The sequence below is a fragment of the Bicyclus anynana genome, chromosome 19 (assembly GCF_947172395.1).
Source record: "Bicyclus anynana chromosome 19, ilBicAnyn1.1, whole genome shotgun sequence".
In the NCBI taxonomy this organism is placed as follows: Eukaryota; Metazoa; Arthropoda; class Insecta; order Lepidoptera; family Nymphalidae; genus Bicyclus; species Bicyclus anynana.
In genome coordinates, this window is record NC_069101.1 from 11,556,541 (window position 1) to 11,576,202 (window position 19,662).

General features: G+C 35.8%; 3 protein-coding genes across 14 annotated transcripts in view; 1 reads left to right on the forward strand and 2 right to left on the reverse strand.

Moving 5' to 3' along the window:
• The window catches only part of LOC112045572 (kinesin-like protein unc-104), a 155,665-nt gene that overhangs the window by 20,654 nt on the left and 115,349 nt on the right, over nucleotides 1-19,662 (forward strand). The gene's annotated exons all lie outside the window — the stretch shown is intronic.
• On the reverse strand, nucleotides 10,599-15,587 carry LOC112045578 (15-hydroxyprostaglandin dehydrogenase [NAD(+)]-like). Its single transcript, XM_024081829.2, has 5 exons — nucleotides 15,067-15,587; nucleotides 14,336-14,572; nucleotides 13,977-14,150; nucleotides 12,474-12,625; nucleotides 10,599-11,800 (listed from the first exon to the last, which is right to left on the reverse strand). The coding sequence occupies exons 1-5, from the start codon at nucleotides 15,169-15,171 to the stop codon at nucleotides 11,647-11,649; spliced, it is 822 nt and encodes a 273-aa protein (XP_023937597.1). The 5' UTR covers nucleotides 15,172-15,587; the 3' UTR covers nucleotides 10,599-11,646.
• LOC112045577 (15-hydroxyprostaglandin dehydrogenase [NAD(+)]-like) lies at nucleotides 16,296-19,521 on the reverse strand. Its single transcript, XM_024081828.2, has 5 exons — nucleotides 19,417-19,521; nucleotides 18,623-18,859; nucleotides 18,095-18,268; nucleotides 17,527-17,678; nucleotides 16,296-16,500 (listed from the first exon to the last, which is right to left on the reverse strand). Exons 1-5 carry the CDS (start codon nucleotides 19,519-19,521, stop codon nucleotides 16,332-16,334), a joined length of 837 nt encoding a protein of 278 aa, XP_023937596.1. The 3' UTR covers nucleotides 16,296-16,331.

Genomic DNA, 19,662 nt, shown 5'->3' on the forward strand with positions numbered 1-19,662 from the left:
TTCGGAGGGCGTAGGTTCGATTCCGGCCGGGACACCTCCAACTTTTAAATTTCTGAAGTGCGTGAAGGGAACATCATAAGGAAATCTGACAATAATCTTAACTCACTGCGTGTGTAAAGTCTACGAATCCTTATTGGGTCTCTTAGATTGCATCATAACTTACCATCAGGTGAGATTGTAGTCAAAGGCTAGCTTGTAAAGAATAAAAAAAAGCGTTTTGGACTATTAGCTTAACTTCTCTTATTTTGAGAGGAGGCTCGTGCTCAACAGTAAGCCAAATACGGATTGTTAATGATGTTTATTAACTTCTACTTAATTCCCCACAATTACCAACCGTTTATTGACTTTGTGTTGACGTTTTCACACCAACATTGTTTTTAAGCTTTATGATTCATTCGAGATTTCAATTTATCGCATATTTTATCATTTTGATACCTATTCTATAGATAAGGATCATCCCTTTGCACGTGTAACGGCTGTATCGGCATTAAACATGAATAGGATCAGGGAATACGGTATGAAATGCCGGGATAATAGGATTAACAGAACGATCAGTTATATAACTGTATCATCTGAATTTTGCGTGATGTTATTTCGTTGGGGTATCTCTATTCAAATATATCGTTAATATTCCATCCCACACGGGATCGCTTTTTTGATTGAATAAATATTGTCACTGAGCTATTTATTCGTCCATTATGAATTTCAATATACTATATATTGAAATTCATAATGGACGTTCTATTCTAATTCTAATTCATAATTCTTGACGTTCTTTTATTATACACACACAAATGCGTTAGTACTGTAACTTAGGTACTATTTTTACCCGACTGCAATAAGGGTTATGTTTTTCGTGCATATCATGTATGTATGTGTACGTATATATTCAAGTATGTATGTTGTATGTAATATTCTTTATTACACCTGACCTGCGGTCAGCGACGTCTCAGCGGCAGCCAACAAGAGTCGACTGCAGTGGACGTCCGCCGCTGAGAGTCGACTGCAGTCAGCGACGCCGTCGCCTGCTGCCAAGACGTCGCCGACTGCAGTCGACTGTGATCGTCGGTAGAGTTGCCGCTCGTGTAAATGAACCTTGGAAGTGGCACAAGTATATTCTACCTGTACCTCCGATGGTATCTCTGCAACATCTTGAACGCTTAATCGCATAGCCGGCAGGGTACAAACTAGCCACAGCCGACGCCTGCCACCAGAAAAATCCTTGACTGGTCCGAGCTAGGAATCGAACCCAGGATATCTCTGTTGAGAACCACGGCATCACTAACTGCGCCAAAGAGGTCGCCTAAAACTACCACTGCCAAGTCAAACTGTCTACCTGGTATAGAAACGACTATACACAGTTCGTTAAAAATTATGTGACGTCACAAAAGTCGGTGGATTATGTTTCCCCATTACTATAGCACATAAATGGGTCGTGTACTAAAACATGAAACATTGGATGGCTCGACCTTGGCGGGGGACGCAATTTCGGGCATTGCGTGTTCGCTTCGATAACACCTTATCTGAGGTAGTATTTTAAAATCAAAGAGACGTGTACTTTGGTGAAAATTAAGGGTTTACTATAGTGTCCGAGACCTTCTTAATCGTGGTGACGATTTCCTTCAACAACTTATTAGAAGGCTCAAAGTCACTCAGCGGGCGATGGAGCGAGCTATGCTTGGAGTCTTACTGAATACAATCATGCATTTTAAAAACGAATTGTCATCATCTAGACAAGATCTGCTGGTCTACTCACTGTTTTGTTCTTTATTATCAACTTATTAAAATAAACATCAAATCTATTGACAAAATATCATTTAGGTACCTACAGTGTGATTTCTACCAGTAAGCACCGGATGACTTTTTTACATAGAATCTCAATTTCGTATAGGTATGTCAACTAGCATACGTCAAAGATGAATAAGCCTGAAGAACCTGAAAGTCAAGCTTACCTTACGTAATATAGTGGCGAGCTAAAAGAAAGAGTAAGAAATATCTCCCGGTGATTTGCTCCCACTGACCTCTCATATATCCATCTCCGTCTTGCCTTTCATCGAATTGCAAACGTAAACTAACCGAGGGACGAACTTAAGAGTCACAAATTGCCAGAAAACATCTATAAATTGCGGCAACATAGATCTCCCTCGCGACCTATTCGATTCACGTACTTAGCAGTGGCGAAGGGTGAAATTTTGACGAAGGTAAGCCGTCCCAAATAAAATTCATAGCGATACAAACTCTGGTAACCTGGCGGGAATTGGCCTGTATGGACTCTTCGCCGCTGGTACTTAGGTACTTGCCTACTCTAACTTTCCGTCTTTACAACATTTCCATATTATTTGATCGGATATTTGTATCGGAAATATGGTGTTAAGGTTTTATTTATTCTCATGTGTTTGTCGTCGATTTGCAATTTCTTATAGGTATCTTATGGTCTTCATGTGGGCATAAATATGTGATTTACGCTACCTAATTGAAACACTTTTAAAGCAAGAGGCACTAGGCAACTTTAAGGCTAGCACGACAAATTCGAACCTCAATACTGCTTTTCATTACGCTATATTAGGAGTCTATCATATAAAAAAATCATTATAAGCTTTTATATAACTTTAAGCTTAGTATGTGTATCCTTTTAAAAAAATACTTTTAAATAGATTGTTTGGTGTAGAATTTTGACGGAAAAGTACAGAGGACATATATCTCTCGATAGTATGCTGGCGGCTCGAGACCGTTGTGCTTTGAGGTCCATGCAAGAGGCCAGTGTATATGTCCAGCAGTGGACGTCTATCGGCTGGTAAGGTGTAGAACTATTTCTATTTCTGGTACCTACTTTGGCTGTACCCTTATAGACTATAGTATAGTATAAACTATACTGTAGTCTATGAGGTTGTGTGGAGGAGTTTGGGGGAGGCCTTTGCCCGGAAATGGGATGGGTTATAAATTAAAAAAAAATATATATATATGTATATATATGCATATATAATAATAGTAATAAATAAATAACCAGGCTATAATAAATAATAAATAAATAAATAAATGAGGTTGTGTGGCAGAATTTGCTAAAAGCAAAGGCAGTCTGCCTTTGCACAATCAAATAATCATGTATACTATACAGTATATTTTGTATTAATTCCTTTGTAATGGTATTTTTTGTGTAATACAATATAAATAAATAAATATACCCATAGGTCATCATAATGTGAACAGTTGTTAGTAACGTAAAGTTTTTACCCTAGTGAAAAGTTAAAAAATCGTACTAAGCCTAAAGTAATCGGATCGCTTACATACAATTTACATTGAAAGGACAAGATTCCTATCATATCCCATTAGTTTCCGTGAACGATTCGAATTAACCTTCAGAGTATACAATCGGTATAGTATCGGAGGTCGAATCAAAGACATTGGTTCTGGCGTTGGAATGGAAGTACGCCCGTATTCCCGCTACCTTTATTGAGGTTAGACCCCAGATCTGGAATCCCATTATGGAATGACTTTTTATTAGTTCCTGTAACCTTTGATCTTAATCTATATTGCCTATTTATTTTAACAGAAAGGAAGCTGTGTGTCTCTTCTCTTAGTTATTCTGTTTTTTTTAATAATAAAATAAATATTTCTTTATTAATTGAGATTACAGTTTTTCTTATTTCTTTTTTAGGATAAACATGAAATAATATTACATCAAATTCTAATCTCAATATTCTTTACAGCAAAAGCCTCCTTTTAGCTCCTGACAGTGCTATCTCCGAGTTACCTTTCTCTAGAATTGACTAGCTTTTAAACTTCAGCTAGTTTTCTCATTCATCGTATTTACTTCGGCCCTTTTCAGGGTTCTGTAGTTACAAGGTTACAAGGCACCCTTATAATTTTGCCATGTTCGTCTATCCACAGCTTAGCTCAGGGAGTACGAGTAGCATAAGTACAATGGGGAAGCCGACAAAATAGTAAAATAAAATCTTGCATAATGTCCACCCTTCAGGTAAAGTGAGGATGATTTTTTCGTTTTCTATTTACATCAAACTTGAATTTCACTTGAATTATTTATTTTAATTAGTTTCTTTGTTATTACTCATCTATACTAATATTATAAAGAGGTAAAGTTTGTAAGTTTGTAAGTTTGTCACATTTTTTAAATGGGGTAATCTTCGGAACTACTGGTCCGATTTTAAAAATTCTTTCACCAGTAGAATGCTACATTATCGGGGAGTGCTATAGGCTATATTTTATATTGGTATCATATATATTAGCCGAGTTATCACAGTTTTTGTCATACAGGTCGGACCGAAAATCCTCTTAGGCAGACTTATTCGCATGCGCTGCCTTAACCATTGTGTAAAATTGAAATTAATGTATGGAGGATTTATGTATCTTTAAAAGTTCTACAAAAAAGTCCGCGACACCATATACCTATCTTCTATACATTAGCAGATATAGTACCTTTTGTGTTTTAAAAATTATTAATTTTATATACTTAGGTTTGCGTCATTATTTATGCTACTTAACTTAAATCCTTATCAAAATAAATTATTTAATAATCACAAGGATGTTATGGAGATAAGATTTGCCCTTTATAGTATGTTAATTAGTTAAATAGTTTCGGAGATAATACAAAATTTCTAAAAGGCGGAATGCCGCTTATGTTTAGGCGCCAACCGCCAAATTAAGTTGAACCTTCCTCTATAGGTTTGTACGTATTTTATAGGGATCAGCATTTTTGGTTACTAAACTCTATGTAGGCGTTTTATCCATTTACCAATAGATGGCGTTGAGCAAAAACACCATATTTTTGTACGGCGCTAGGGAGATTTATGCCGACTACATTATGATCGAAATTGATTGTTCATACATTGGTGTTGGTGGTGAAAAATTTACTTAGATTTTGGCAAGTCGATGTTAATTGTTAATGATTATGTTCTACTTCTAGGCACGTACCACGTAGGTAGTAGAGGTGAGGCGTATATACTGGAGCAGGTCTTAACACTAGGTTTGTTGGAAGACGTATGGCGTACGAGTACGGAGCAGGGACTTATACACGTATTAAGCGTATTTAGAAGTACCGAGTACCGAGGAGCGCAAGACGTCAACAGAGTGCGAGTCCAATACTCGCAAATACTCTAACGGTCCAACCAATACGGGACGTGTTCAGAGACGCGTTCGATTAGTAATGTGTGAGTGAGAGACTTCTATCAATGCCGAAAGAAAATAGACTTTGTTGTCTAGACTTAAGACCGGTTTTTCAACGCAATAAATACTTCATACTCCAACAGACAAAACATCGCCGAGACGCGTTCCCGGACGCGTTCGTTTAAGAATGTGTGAGTGACGTCCCATTGCCGATGAAAAATTGTCTTTACCTTATCAAACATAAGACCGATTTTTTAACGCAGTATACACTTAATACTCTTAATACTCCAATATTTGGAGTCCCTGATTTTAATCCTTATTTTAAAAACATAATGTTTATTTGTTTTAGTATGATTATTTATCCGCTAAAGTAACAAGTTAATGTAACCCGACAGTATCATGAGGTAATATTAAAAGAAATAACTAAATAATAAAATTACATTGAAATTTTGAAATTAATGACTGAAATATTTTTGTTTGCAATTTTTTTTCTTTTTTTTGTGGATTACAAAAACCAAAAATAGTTGAAGAAACCAATTGAAAAAAACAAAATAAAAAGACAAAAATGATTTTCTGTTACCCGGGATCGAACTCAGGATTCAATTTTTTTGTACCTTGCGTACATACCACTAGTCCAAATGACTACGTAAAACTCGTTTGAAATTAATGTAGGCTTAGTATCAGATAATATGACGTAAAATCACTGGCCACTGAGTATTTAGGAGTACGTATCTATTCTACAGGTCCTAATGGCTCGTACTTCTAAATACTCGTGGAGCTAGTCTTTGGAGCGCGTCTCTCGGCGTACTCGTACTCGTAACACTCAGTACGCGTTTTAGCGAGTACGACTCACCTCTAGTAGGTAGTTAAAGTTAGCTAGGTACTGTTTGTCTGACTCTGTCTATTTACGTATTTGCTTTTTAGATTTAGAAATAGAGTTAGAGATTAGAGACATACTTTAAGTTTTAATTTATAGTTTAGATACGTCCGGTCGTACTTTCTTTGTTTAGGTTCAGGACCAGGTTCAGGTAATCAGGTTTAAATTCAAATAAATAATTTGTAATTTTATTTTATTCGTTTCGTTTCGACTTTCGACTTTCGTCATACGTATTTCGTGTAATTAGATATTATTTCGTTTTATGGTATTATTTCGATTGTTGTGTATATAAATTAATTAAAACTTAGTAAGTGTAATTATAGTGTTTTGTGTTAACTTAATTTTGTAAAAGATATACATACGTAGTCTATATCTATACTAATATTATAAAGAGGTAAAGTTTGTAAGTTTGTCACATTTTTTAAATGGGGTAATCTTCGGAACTACTGGTCCGATTTTAAAAATTCTTTCACCAGTAGAATGCTACATTATCGGGGAGTGCTATAGGCTATATTTTATATTGGTATCATATATATTAGCCGAGTTATCACAGTTTTTGTCATACAGGTCGGACTGAAAATCCTCTTATACAGACTTATTCGCATGCGCTGCCTTAACTATTGTGTAAAATTGAAATTAATATATGGAGACTTTATGTATCTTTAAAAGTTCTACAAAAAAGTCCGCGACACCATATATCTATCTTCTATATATTAGCTGATATATAGAAGAAAAAAGGCCTTTTGTGTTTTAAAAATTATTAATTTTATATACTTAGGTTTACGTCATTATTTATACAACTAAACTTTAATCCTTATTAAAATAAATTATTTAATAATCACAAGGATATTATGGAGATAAGATTTGCCCTTTACAGTATGTTAATTACTTAAATAGTTTCGGAGATAATACAAAATTTCTAAAAGACGCAGAAATTCCACTATATGACGCCCGGCGCTTTCATTTACGTAGTTCCCGTTCCCGTGTGAATCTGGGGATCAAACATAGCCTTGGACACTCGCAAATAACGTAGCTTTCTATTGGTAAAACAATTTTCCAAATAGGTCCAGTAGATCCAGAGATTACCTCCTACAACCACACGAACTTTACCTCTTTATATTATTAGCATAGAAGTCTCTATTTCTCTTGGTCATACCACCACTCTCGAAGGACTGGACCGATTTTGCTAAGGGTAGGAGTAAGATAGAGAAGTTACAGGGTAGGTTAGGGTACGGGTAGGGAAGCGTAGGGGTAGTGTAGGGGTAGGGTAGGTTTAGGGCCGGGTTTAGGGTAGTGGTAGGGTCGGGGTAGAGGTAGGGTAGTGGTAGGGTAGAGGTACGGGTAGGATAGGGAAGTGGCAGGGTAGGGGTAGGATAGGCGTGAGATAGGGGTACGGGTGGGATAGGGGTAGGAAAGGGATAGGGTACGGGGAGGGTACGGGTAGGATTGGGGTAGGGTATAGGTAAGGTAGGGGTAGGGTAGGGGTAGGGTTGGGGCAGTGGTAGGGTTGGGGTAGTGATAGGGTAGGGGTAGGGTAGGGGTAGGGTAGGTTAGGTTAGGTTAGGGGGTAGTAGTAAAATTGACATCGAATTTTACGCAGACGAAGTCGCGGGCGTCCGCTAGTATTATATAATTGTCTTGTCTACTCATTTCAGTTTTCTTTACAAAACAAAAGCAGACGCTCAACAATAGGCCCATGATAGGAACCTCATGCCAACCCTTTGTATCTCCGATGCTTTGTCGCTATTCAAAGCAAACTCTGTTCACGTAAGTCAATTCTGCGCGGCCATCTGTCGGCGGTGCAGCCTTAATATATAAGAGGACTTTTTGTCTTAATACATTTTATTGTACACTAGCGGACGCCCGCGACTTCGTCCGTCCGAATTTAGTTTTTCACAAATCCCTCGGGAAAAAAAATTTCGGGATAAAAAGTAGCCTATGTGTTAATCCAGAGTAAAATCCATTTCCATTTAAAATTTTAGCCAAATGACTTCAGTAGTATCGGCGTTAAAGAGTAACAAACATCCAAACATACATTCAAACATCCATACAAACTTTCGCGTTTATAATATTAGTAGGAAGTAGGATTTGTCGGGATAATACTTTGAAGAGATTAAAACAATTTTATAGCAACTAAGGGGATAGATACGTAAAAACTCTTCGTGATGCTATTTTTCAAGCGCTCATCGACTAGCGAACGCCCGCGACTTTGTCCACGTCAGGTTTACACATATTCTGCGCGAACCATTGATTTTTCCGGGATAAAAAGCCTGTATTATGTTATTCAATAATCTAGTCTATCTTCTAGTGAAAGTCCCGTTGAAATTGGACCATCCGTTCCAAATTAGCTCGGACAAAAGACAAACAGACGAAAGTTTCGTAAAGTTTAAGTATCGTGTAATAAAAGGTACCTAACCACTTGAAAGAACCCAGATGTTTCGAAACCACAGACGGACACTTCAACTTAATTTATATGATGAATTGATGTTTTCATGCTTTCTATCTGTCTATTTACTTCTCTGTCTACGATAGATATCGATATTTAGGTGTCCGAGTCGGTAGTCTGCGCTGTCGGCTGCTTGGACGCATGCGCGCTCGTGGGCCGACGGTCGATACGTGTGACGTCACAGCGCTTTCAACGGCGCCGGCCCGTCGGACCAATCGATGTGGACGTTTAATAGACGTAGGTTTTGTAATGGATTCAAAAAGGAGGTCCTTTATTCGATGCGTGTCAAATTAACGGATCGATTACTATGAGTATTTTCAGTACTTGATCGTAATATTAGTGTATTTGCTGGCACGCTATCAAAGAGCGTTTGTTTGGACTTATTTAATAGCCAATGTACATAGCAGAACGAGAGTTTGAACGAAAATAAGGTTGTAGTTATATTTTACGCTAGCGAACGCCCGCGTTGTACCTGTTTCCTAGAGAATACGGGAATAAAATATAGCCTATGAAATTGAAAAATAACGTGTCTTTCTATTAGTTAAAGGATTTTCAAAATCCGTTTAGTAGATGCAGAAATTACCCCCCTACAATAGCACAAATTTTATCTCTTTAGAATATAGTACCTAGGCTAGTAGACGCCCGTGATTTAGACCGCGTGGAAAATCCTCACCCTTCGTATTTTAAATAACTGACTAAAAAAAATCACCTATTCTCCTCCTCTCCGTGTAAAGTGAACCTATGTACTTTCAAGAATGTGGCTACCATAAAATTAAATTTATTTACAAACCAACAAATAGCTTCAGAGATAAGCCCGCTAAAACAAACATACAAACAAACTCTTTCGCTGTAATATTAGTATTGATTGTCTCGAAAACTAATTTTCATTTACGAGCGTGAAATCTCACAATCAACACCCGGAAACCTAATGACAGGTTTTGACTAAAGTATATCTTTAGGTTAATATAAAGTATTTTTAACAAAAAAAAAACAACTGACTAAAAAGCGAAAAATAAAATCGTCTGTGCTACTTTCTGATCACTTTGAAGGCGGCGCAGAAAGAACTGTCTGCAAATCCTAAAACTTCATGATTTAAACGGCTTGGAATAATGCATCATTCGCACCGCCTTCAAAGTGATCAGAAGGTAGCACAGAACAGCACCTTTTTTTAAATTAGGTTAATAAAATAGCAAAAACCATTTTAATATAAGAGTAGGTAGGCGTAGGTAGTGAAGTAATTTACGGCTAACAATTAGATGAATTTTAAGTCACAAATGAATACCACAGAAAGGTAAAAGTAGCGACGAAGGGTCAGTCTGAATATAAAAGTGGTACAATATTAATTAACACAAGTGATTACCATTAGCACGAAGGGCAACGGCACGTCAACGTTTATTTTACGACCGGGAAGCAATGCTAGGTCGGGGCCGTTATGGATTAAAAGCCTGTAGTAGCTAGACTTACCTGTCTCTGGTTTTGAAGGCTGAAAATTTGTCAGCCTAACAAACCATACCCAGAACAAAAAGCACTTAAGCTTCTCACCTACTACGTCTTCATATCATAGATGAATAAAGTTTGATTTATAGACGTATAAATCGAAGTACATAAGTTTAGATTGTCGCAGGTTTCAAGGATTCAGACCTACAACAGTTCAAGTATAAAGCGTATATTTTTAAATATTTTCACATTACGTCGTTGCAACCCTTTGAAAAACACCGTAAGAGCCTATAATGAGGGGTTGCCTAGAAGCTTATAGGTCTGGTGATTAGAGACATTCCTACATGCATTTGGAGGACGTGGGTTTTCTAATTCACGATCTCGGGGGCGTCCGGACTGATTCTCTCAGGTTACGGTTACACCCTCCCGAATGGCCCTCTTAGCCGAGGTCCGAGTCTCGTAGGAGACGCACTTAGAGAGTCGTTCCGTCCTCTATCTTTATGTCTCATCAGGCGATGCTTCTGCGCTCGCCCAAACCCCCCGGTGACGCCGTAGTGGTCCCACATGGAGCCATCGGCACTTACTCAACACGAAAAACAAAAAAAAATACATGCATTTTTTTATTTGTGGGTATCTCTGGTCTGTCTGTTTGGTCAGTCTGTTGTCAAACATATGCAGTTTGTGGGTTGCCATATTTGTAAAAAATTAAAGCTGGTGATGCAATAATAATACTTGAATAACCCCTATCTCGTAGATAATATCAAAAAATACGTTCTTTATTTGGACAATTGACGATAGTTTTTAATTTTTTACACATTGAGGATCTGGAACGTTGCTACCTTCTAAAGCCACCACTGTCAAACTCCATAAACGACTGCCGTACTTATGTTAGGAGCATAGGCTGACAACCTGTCAGCCTTCACAAAATAAAATATGTCTGGCTGTCGCAGGCTCCCGTTCTATTACCATCGCCCCAAATTCACCACCTAACGGCCAACGATCACATAGTTTGGTTAAGCTGCTAAACTTGTCATTGACTTGTTTGGGTGAATAACAACAAGAGGGTTAAGTAGTAGGCTGTTGTTGTTTAACCCCCAACAAAGGGGCTGTTGGGCGTAAACAACAACAGCCCAATATCTAATGATAAGTTTGACCGTATGTGTGTCTGTAGCAGCGTAACTCTTAGATTTAGGTGCGGATTTTTTAATGTGCCTACAATTTGTAAGTTTTCTCTCATACACATATCATACTATCTTTATCACTTATCTTTTGCACTTTTCCGCGGGTTTCTGTCTAGTTTAATAGCCCACTGTTTGGGCTATATATCTTTCTATATATGAAGGGAATTTCAACCCAAGAGTATAAGAGTACCTGAGTAAAGTTGAGGGATTGCAATAATTTGCAAATTGCGTCTAAAATCGCAACAAACTAAATTAAAAAGGAAAATATATGTCCTTCATTCTAATAGGTAGGTAGGTCTTGGTAGTAGGTAAATAAAATAATGTTAGGTGATATTTTATTTGTGTCACATTCGTTGTTATTAAATTCGAGCTAAAGACTAAAGGACTGCATACGAAACGGGATTAGGACGTCGACGGGGCGGCAACCAGATGTAGTCCACCTGGGTGCACCACGATCCGTCCCGTCCATGCCCCGTGACGTCATAAGTCTGTATTTTGGATGATATTTACTGAGCCGATTCCGTCCGAGATTAAACTTGTATGCAGTGATCTTGACTCTTCATGTACGAACCATCTCAGTTATATTATTTGTCGTAAGTAAGTTTGATCAAAGGTTCGTAGGCTGCATCCAATTCTGAAGTGATGTCCAGTCCCGGTTTCCCGTTTGTTGACAACCACACCGACCCTGGACCTCCTTCACGGAACATCTTCATGAAGGCTTCCACTGCTGAAGCAATGCTGCAAAATTATTGACAGTTTATAGCCAGTTAGGTTATTTTTTGTTGTTAATGGTACAGTATAGGAACAGGGTATCTGCGATCACTACTTTCGGAGCTACAGGGATTTAAAGGGTCAGATTTGCGGCGCTGCCGCGGATCCCTTAAAAACGCCCCATACAAAATGCCACAAACTAATGACGTCGTAGGTAATGTATTGATCGTTAGATTCGTATGTGCGTTCAAACAAAATTACTCATATCTTTTTTATTTGTGCGTTTGTGTTTATAGTTCAAATATTAAAAAATGTCACATTTAATATAAGGAAGCTAAAACTGCATGAATTTTCATCTAATTACGATTAAAGATTTTTAATAGTTTTTGAAATTCGAGAAAAAAAAAAAGTCATTTATTTTGAAAATATCCAGACAATCATTGCTTTTGATGTATTTATGTGTTAACATTTATTTACCCGAATGTATCATGAAAATCAATGTATTCAAACCTAGTCATCATCCCCATTAAGGCTACGCCCAAAATCGGCTCCATAGCTTGCGTTATTTAATAAAAGTGTGACTAGTATAAATTTTATATTATAATACAATGTAAAATATATGGTATTGCTTGAATTAAAAAAAAAAAGTCCGTGTAGATCAATTTTGTCAAATATATTTTTAGCGTACAATGAGGGGTACCTTTGCGGGGTTAATGGTAAACTTTCCATTAACAACTTAGAAGGCTTTTGGTCAATAAACTTAGCCTCAAGGTCATCCAAAAGCGCTGTAGCTGTTGCCCAAAAGCAAATCGTCAGTACTCGTACTCCAGTGTTGTCGTAGAATTCTGGTGACTGTAAAATTAATATATGCAATGTCATATTTGGTGTTTTTATCTCTAAACTAGCTGACGCCGCGCGGTTTTATCCACGTAGTTCCTGTTCCCGTAGAAATACGGGGATAATATATAGCCTATAGCCATCCTCGAGAAATAGGCTATCTAACACAGAAAGAAAAGAACAAATCGTTCCAGTACTTCCTGAGATTAGCGCGTTCAATCGAACAAACTCTTCAGCTTTATAATATTAGTATAGACTAGCTGACGCCGCGCGGTTTTACCCGCATGGTTCCCGTTCCCGTAGGAATACGGGGATAATATAGCCTATAGCCATCCTCGAGAAATGGGCTATCTAACACAGAAAGAATTTTTCAAATCGGACTAGTAGTTCCTGAGATTAGCGCGTTCCATCAATGAAACAAACAAACTCTTCAGCTTTATAATATTTGTATAGATTAGGTCAAATTGGTACAATCAAAATAGCTCTAAATTTAAAATTTTATTGATATTCGTATTATACATATACTTGTAAATAGCTAGAATAACGTAAATTAACGACTCTTTTACTTAACGAGTATAAAAATTCTTTCCATCTGAATTCCGAATACGAAAATGTCAATTTATTTTCTTCTCATGATATATCAGCATAATACACGTAGCAAGGTTATCAAAAACTATATATGTTTTTGATAACATTACTCGGGCATTGTGTTATTGTGCGACATATATACCGTAGGTACATTAAACGTCGTTGGTGTTATTATAATTTAACGGAGATTCAATACGAAGGCTTATGCATCTTTAATTGACTGTTTATTGACTTATTATTAACCTACTTAAAAAAAGGATTAGGTTCTCAATTCGACGCGTATATATATTTTTTAATGTTTGTTACCTCATTACTTCGTTACTACATTTGTTAACTAATTTAAAAAGTTAATTTGTGTTAAAATGAAAATAATGAAATTTCCCGTACTGTGACGCTTTCGTTACTTATGCTAGAATACAGTAAAAATAGAAAAATAAAATCTTTTTAACAAAAAAAATCAACCAACTTCAAAATTACAAAAAATTTTAATAAAAAAAATTCAACCGACTTCCAACTCAAAAAATAACTTTAACTAAAAAGCAAAAAATAACATCCTACCTATGTGCTACCTTCTGATCAGTTTGAAGGCGGTGCCAAGCCTTTCTTTCAGTTCTTTTTAGTTTCTTTTTGTGATTTTGAAGTCGGTTTATATTTTTTGTTTAAAGGATTTTAGAGTCTGGGTCTTTACCAGAAGTTAAATATACCCCTACTCACCCTTAGAAAGTTCATTGCCAGGATTGAGAAATATGAGTGAATAAAATTAAACAGTGTTACTTACCGAAAGGCTTCTACCAAAATGTAATACTGCAGCCTTAGAACCAGCGTAGATTGGTATGACGTCTGACTTTGGAAAGGCTGCGCCAGAAGATATATTAACAATGGTACCACCAGATCCACCCTTGTCCTTACGCATATGACTTATGCCCTTCAAAGAAAAGGAGACTAATCCTTGCTGTAAATGAAATACGAGAATAATACGAGTGTTTTGTTATTGAAAGTATTTGGACAAAGATTTGACTTATATAATTACAGTTAATTTCCAACATTTGTTGCTTCTAAATTTTACAATAAACAAACAATTGATAATTAATTTAAGATTGACAAGAAAAATTATGTTTTTTTATTCTTTTTACTTACCCAATTAACATCAGAAGCGATTCTCCAGACTTTGGGGGAATCGTCCATAATCCCTGCATTGTTGATTATAACGTCTATCCTTTTGAATGCAGTCAGCACTTCTTTGAAACTATTTTCAATTTCCTCTTCTTTGCTCACGTCACATTTGATGAAAATGACTTTGTTTTTGTATGTCTTGTTAAGTTTCTCCGTGAATTCTTTGCCCACTTTCTCGGCAACATCAAGTATGGCTATGTTCTAAAAAGTCATAAGTATAATCCTTTAGTGCAGTTCCTTTTGTAAATTGATAGTATATTTTATTTTAATTATAATATCTACTGTAGTTTTCTGTAGACTAGAATTCTTTTATATAGAAAGAGAAATATTAAAGCCTGAATAGCACCACAATAAAGGGCCGTAGTCACATCGACAGGTACAGTTAAGACGCTGGCCTATTGTCATACCCCCCTCCTAACAGTTTTTACGACTTATTTGTAGGAATAGGAAATACTGGTCATAGATATGACAAATTTATTTTAAGTGCAATGTTTAAAAGTAAGTTTACATCTTTCTGCGTTGTCACATCTAAACGGCTGAATTAATTAAGGCGAATCGCTATGCATGTAGAAAAATTAGCAGTAAAATATATTTTCTAAAACATTAACGGTAGTAAGTAGGTACCTCAAAAATAAAGGTTTAATAATGAGCCAGTATTTGGTTGAACTCAAGATTACTATTAAAAATAAACTCACCTCTGCTCCGAATTTAAGAAAAGCTTCAACATACGCTGCTCCTAAACCTGAAGCTCCCCCAGTTATTAAGACATTTGTTCCTTCAATTTTACCTATTTCTGCCATATTTATATCTCGACGTTTGTTTGGCAGTGAATTGCTGAAGTCAACTGAATGATTTTTTCTTAATTTTGCCTTGTTATATCACAATCCGTTTATTATCTTGTGGCTGATGATAATATTCTTTAGGTGTGTGCATAATTGTTTATTCATTTTAATCATCTCCGCTTCTCTTAAGTTTTCAAGGGCAACAAATTAATTAATTATTATCAGTTATTTCCGCAATCGAAACAGTATCATTTTTATTTACATACTAGTAGATGCCGCGCGGTTTCACCCGCGTGGTTCCCGTTCCCGTATGAATACGGGGATAAAATATAGCCTTCCTCGATAAATGGGCTATCTAGCACTGAAAGAATTTTTCAAATCGGACCAGATTTGAGGCCCTGAGATTAGCGCGTTCAATCAATCAAACAAACAAACAATCTCTTCAGCTTTATAATATTAGTATAGATTTACAGTGCACAAGGTACTTAACTTGGGTATGTACTGTACTGTACATACAAATTGTCCATTGGAAGAATCCATCCGTAACATAGGGTTGTAATGAACCCTCAGGGCAGGCGTGCATCTGTGAAATGCACGCCACTGTATATCTATCTGTCCCAAATATCTACATCTACACTAATATTGTATGAAGGAAAGATTTGTATATTCGTATGTAACGAATAAACTCGAAAACTAGATACTGGATCGATTTATAAAATTCTTTCACCAATAAAACGCTTCATTATCAGGAAGTAACATAGGCTATATTTTATCCCCGTAATCCCATGGGGATGAGAACTAAGTGGTTAAAACCGCGAGGTTCTGCTAGTATACATATACAGGACGTCCCGCAAAAGCTAGACGTACCACCTATTTGCCTAAAACTAATTTGAATACTTTTGAAAAATCAAAAAAAAACCCTAGAATGACAAATTATATACTAAATTAAAAAAGTATATATATAATTTGTCATTCTGGGGATTTTTTTTCAAAAAAGTACTAATACTGGAAATAAATGTATTATGACTTTGATATAAGAAATAGGTAATTGATTTGCGATATTCACTATTACTTACACCTACATAATTTCAGTAATTAAAATAAAACACTCGTAGCTTTGTGCCTAAAATATTCCATTTAATTTTAGTTATCTACGTATTACTTATTTCAACAAACAGTTACAATAATGTAATATCATGAGGGAATAACTTCTTTACTAAAAGCTTGTTGGCTTCGTCCAAAATTGATGTGATGTCGCGTCCCGGTTGGTTGTAATCCGACATCCACACAGAACCCGGATTTCCTTCGTCAAACATCTTTAGAAAAGCATTTACTGCAGATTCGACGCTGAAAATATTTGATAAAGTAAAGCTTTTTGTTTAATTATATTATTTTATTATACACTTACTACCTAGAACTGTATAACTAAAATTTCTTCAAAGAGTTTCAGAGGGAGAATTAATAACTAAAACAATCATAATCCAAATCCAATTTCTTAAATAAGAAACCTAGTCTCCATATAAACTCGGGCCATTCTGTGTTCTGTGTTATGTGCCATTCCACAGAGCTGAAAATTGGCCATAAATTAAGACAATTTAAGGAGAAATCATGAGGTCAATTTTAATATTTCTGCTATTCGGAAATTTATTTCGGCTAAGATTCTAATGAAGTAAACTGGTAAAATATTATACAAGATTTTTGGTACATTTTTCATTTCTGTATCGTTCTGAAAGCTGGGCCCAATTTCGGACATCTCCTTTAAATACGTACTATGTGAATTTAGTTCAACTACTTAGAAATGTATATAGTGTACAAGGTTTCATTAAAATTCATACATTACATTAATCGCGAGCTAGTAGTACTTAAAGATAATAATAGTAGTTAAAGATTGCTTGTTTTAACAAAATTAGATAACGTTTGTTATAAGACAACTTTATTGTTTTTTATGATTTTACGGCCATATACATAATTATGTATTTCTTCTATACAAAAATTACAATTAAAATATGGGGGTGATGAAAAATACTTTACGACCTTCTCTGATTCTGGACTTACAAAAAAATCTTTAAAATCGGTAAAAAAAATTGTTTTTTAATTATTTTTTTCAAGATTACGAGTATTAGACATATACTAGTCGACACATAGTAGTTTTACTCGTGTAGTTCCTGTTCCCGTTGAAATATGAGGATGAAATATAATACCCTGACAATCACAAATAATGTGGCTTTGTAATTGTACAAGAATTTTCCAAATCGGTTCTGTAGATCCAGAGATTACCTCCTACAATCTCACAAACCAACAAACTTTACCTCTTTATTATATTATTATATACAAGTACTGTTAAGTCGGAGCTAATTAGCACTATTTACTTACCTTTGATAAAAATGTGTATTCATAGCCGTCTTGAAGTTTGTGTATTTTTTGTCTATAACCTTTTTCCCTATGTCGTTCACCATTGTTGTTGTAGTCGGTCCTAAACACATTGTCAGTATGCGAACTCCCGTACTATTGTAGAAGTTAGGGGTCTGTGAAGTGATAATTTGTTCCTGAGATTGTTTATGAATACAGTAAAAGCTCCATATTCGCGCTACTTTATCCGCGTTATCAATACTTGCGGATAAAAAATGCGACCCAATTAATATACTCGTATTCGCGGCTAAACATTTCGTTATTCGCGGATCTCACTGCCGAATATTACGTAATTGATTGATAGGTCTTGGTGGCGAGTGAGATCTATCTTTAATCCAAGAGATTAGAAATAGTGGACGAGCAACTCTTAATAAGAACATACATTAATTACTTCAAACAGCAATGAAAACACCTGAAATTAATACTCAAGAATGAAACCGATTTAATGTTTCCTAACAATTCAATTTGTTGAGATATTACAATACATGCAATATGATTAAAATTAATTGAGCTAATCTGATTGTTTGCTTACCGAAATACATCTATCGAAATGTAATACCGCAGACTTGCATCCACTGTACACTGGTACAATATTCAGTTTTATTAATGCCGTGGTAGAAGAAACATTTATAATGGTGCCGCCTTTACCGCCATCGTCTTTACGCATGTGGTCTATGCCTTTCCTCGTAAAAGAGACCACACCTTGCTGAAATCGATGTTATTCAATGTCATAAATATATCCTATGAAATGAAATTGCAAGCCGTTAAATTCGTTTTAGTATTAAATACATCTTTTGTACATCGTGAGCTAGAAAGAAACTATGAAGTGCGGCGATATCACCGCAGTTGATCAGAAAACAGTAGTGATTTTCAGAAATTCTGTTAAACTTTACTTCAATTCTTATTTTGTTATATTTAAACTTATCACAATTTAATGCTCTTAAGTGTAGGCTTCACTTGTATTTTAGTGTATTTCTTGAGGAGTAACCTTCAGTCGTGCAACAGAAGTTACACACACTTTATTTCTTAATATGTTAAACAAATAAAATAGTCTACTCACCCAATTGATATCACATGCTGTCCTCCATGCATTTATTGAATCATCCAGGATCCCTGCATTGTTGATTATAACATCTATTCTTTTGAATGCACTTAACACTTGTTTGAAGCTGTCTTTTATTTCTTCTTCTTTGCTTATGTCACATATAAAAAAACTTGCTTTATTTTTGTATCTTTCATTTAGTTTTACTGCGAAGTCTTTTCCTCCTTTTTCGTCAATATCCAGTATGGCAATATTCTGAAAAAACATTAAGAGGGTTGTCAGTCTTCATTCCTTAGTTTAGTTTTACTATTAGCGTACGAGTAGATGTCTGCAACTCCATTCGCGTGAAATTCCGTTTATCATAAATGCCACATGAAGCAGGATTTTTCCGGAATAAAAAGTTGTCTCTGTCTCTGTTCCAAGGTTCATTTTATCTCTAGACCAACATTCATTAAAATCAGTTCAGCGGTTAAACAGTGGACATGTGACAGACAGATAGACCGACTTTCGCATTTTAAAAGGTATGTGTCCTATGGTTGTGAATCTGTTTCTGGAAGATAGATGGAGTTTGCATGTGTGTATCACAGCATTAACGTGTTTGTATTAAACTAAAGGATCGTGTCTACATCAGAAAAGCATTTTTAAATAAAAGATTGTTAAAGCGTTGAATAACACAGACATGATACTTTAAAACATGTTTGAATTTTTTGTTGATCCTTCAGATTCACACATAAACAAATCCATCTGTATTCCTTATTATGTATTTACAACCAAAGCCAAACTGTCTTTCGTTCCACTATGATAATGCTCACCTCAGCTCCAAAGTTTAAAAACGCCTCAGCATACGCTGCTCCTAATCCCGAGGCTCCTCCAGTTATCAAAACGTTTTTACCTGCGACTTTCTTTTCTTGCGACATATTTTTGTTCGTTTTTTTTTCAAATGTTTTATTTGCAAGCGATATAACCTAATGGCGAACTACTTCATTTGCTGTTATATAAATACGATTCGCTTTATGATAATTTTTGTATTGTTCTTTCACGTCAAGGTCCAAAGATGG

What these genes read in the sequence shown, in the direction of transcription:
- LOC112045578 (XM_024081829.2), bottom strand. Translation starts at nt 15,171, where the DNA reads ATGGCAGAAATAGGTAAAATTGAAGGAACAAATGTCTTAATAACTGGG. An exon ending in TTCTTAAATTCGGAGCAGAG is followed by an intron (nt 14,573 to 15,066) that starts GTGAGTTTATTT and finishes ATGACTTTTTAG; the next exon opens with AACATAGCCATACTTGATGT. An exon ending in TTACCATTAACCCCGCAAAG is followed by an intron (nt 11,801 to 12,473) that starts GTACCCCTCATT and finishes ATAATTTTGCAG; the next exon opens with CATTGCTTCAGCAGTGGAAG.
- LOC112045577 (XM_024081828.2), bottom strand. Translation starts at nt 19,521, where the DNA reads ATGTCGCAAGAAAAGAAAGTCGCAGGTAAAAACGTTTTGATAACTGGA. An exon ending in TTTTAAACTTTGGAGCTGAG is followed by an intron (nt 18,860 to 19,416) that starts GTGAGCATTATC and finishes ATGTTTTTTCAG; the next exon opens with AATATTGCCATACTGGATAT. An exon ending in CAGCATGTGATATCAATTGG is followed by an intron (nt 18,269 to 18,622) that starts GTGAGTAGACTA and finishes CATCGATTTCAG; the next exon opens with CAAGGTGTGGTCTCTTTTAC.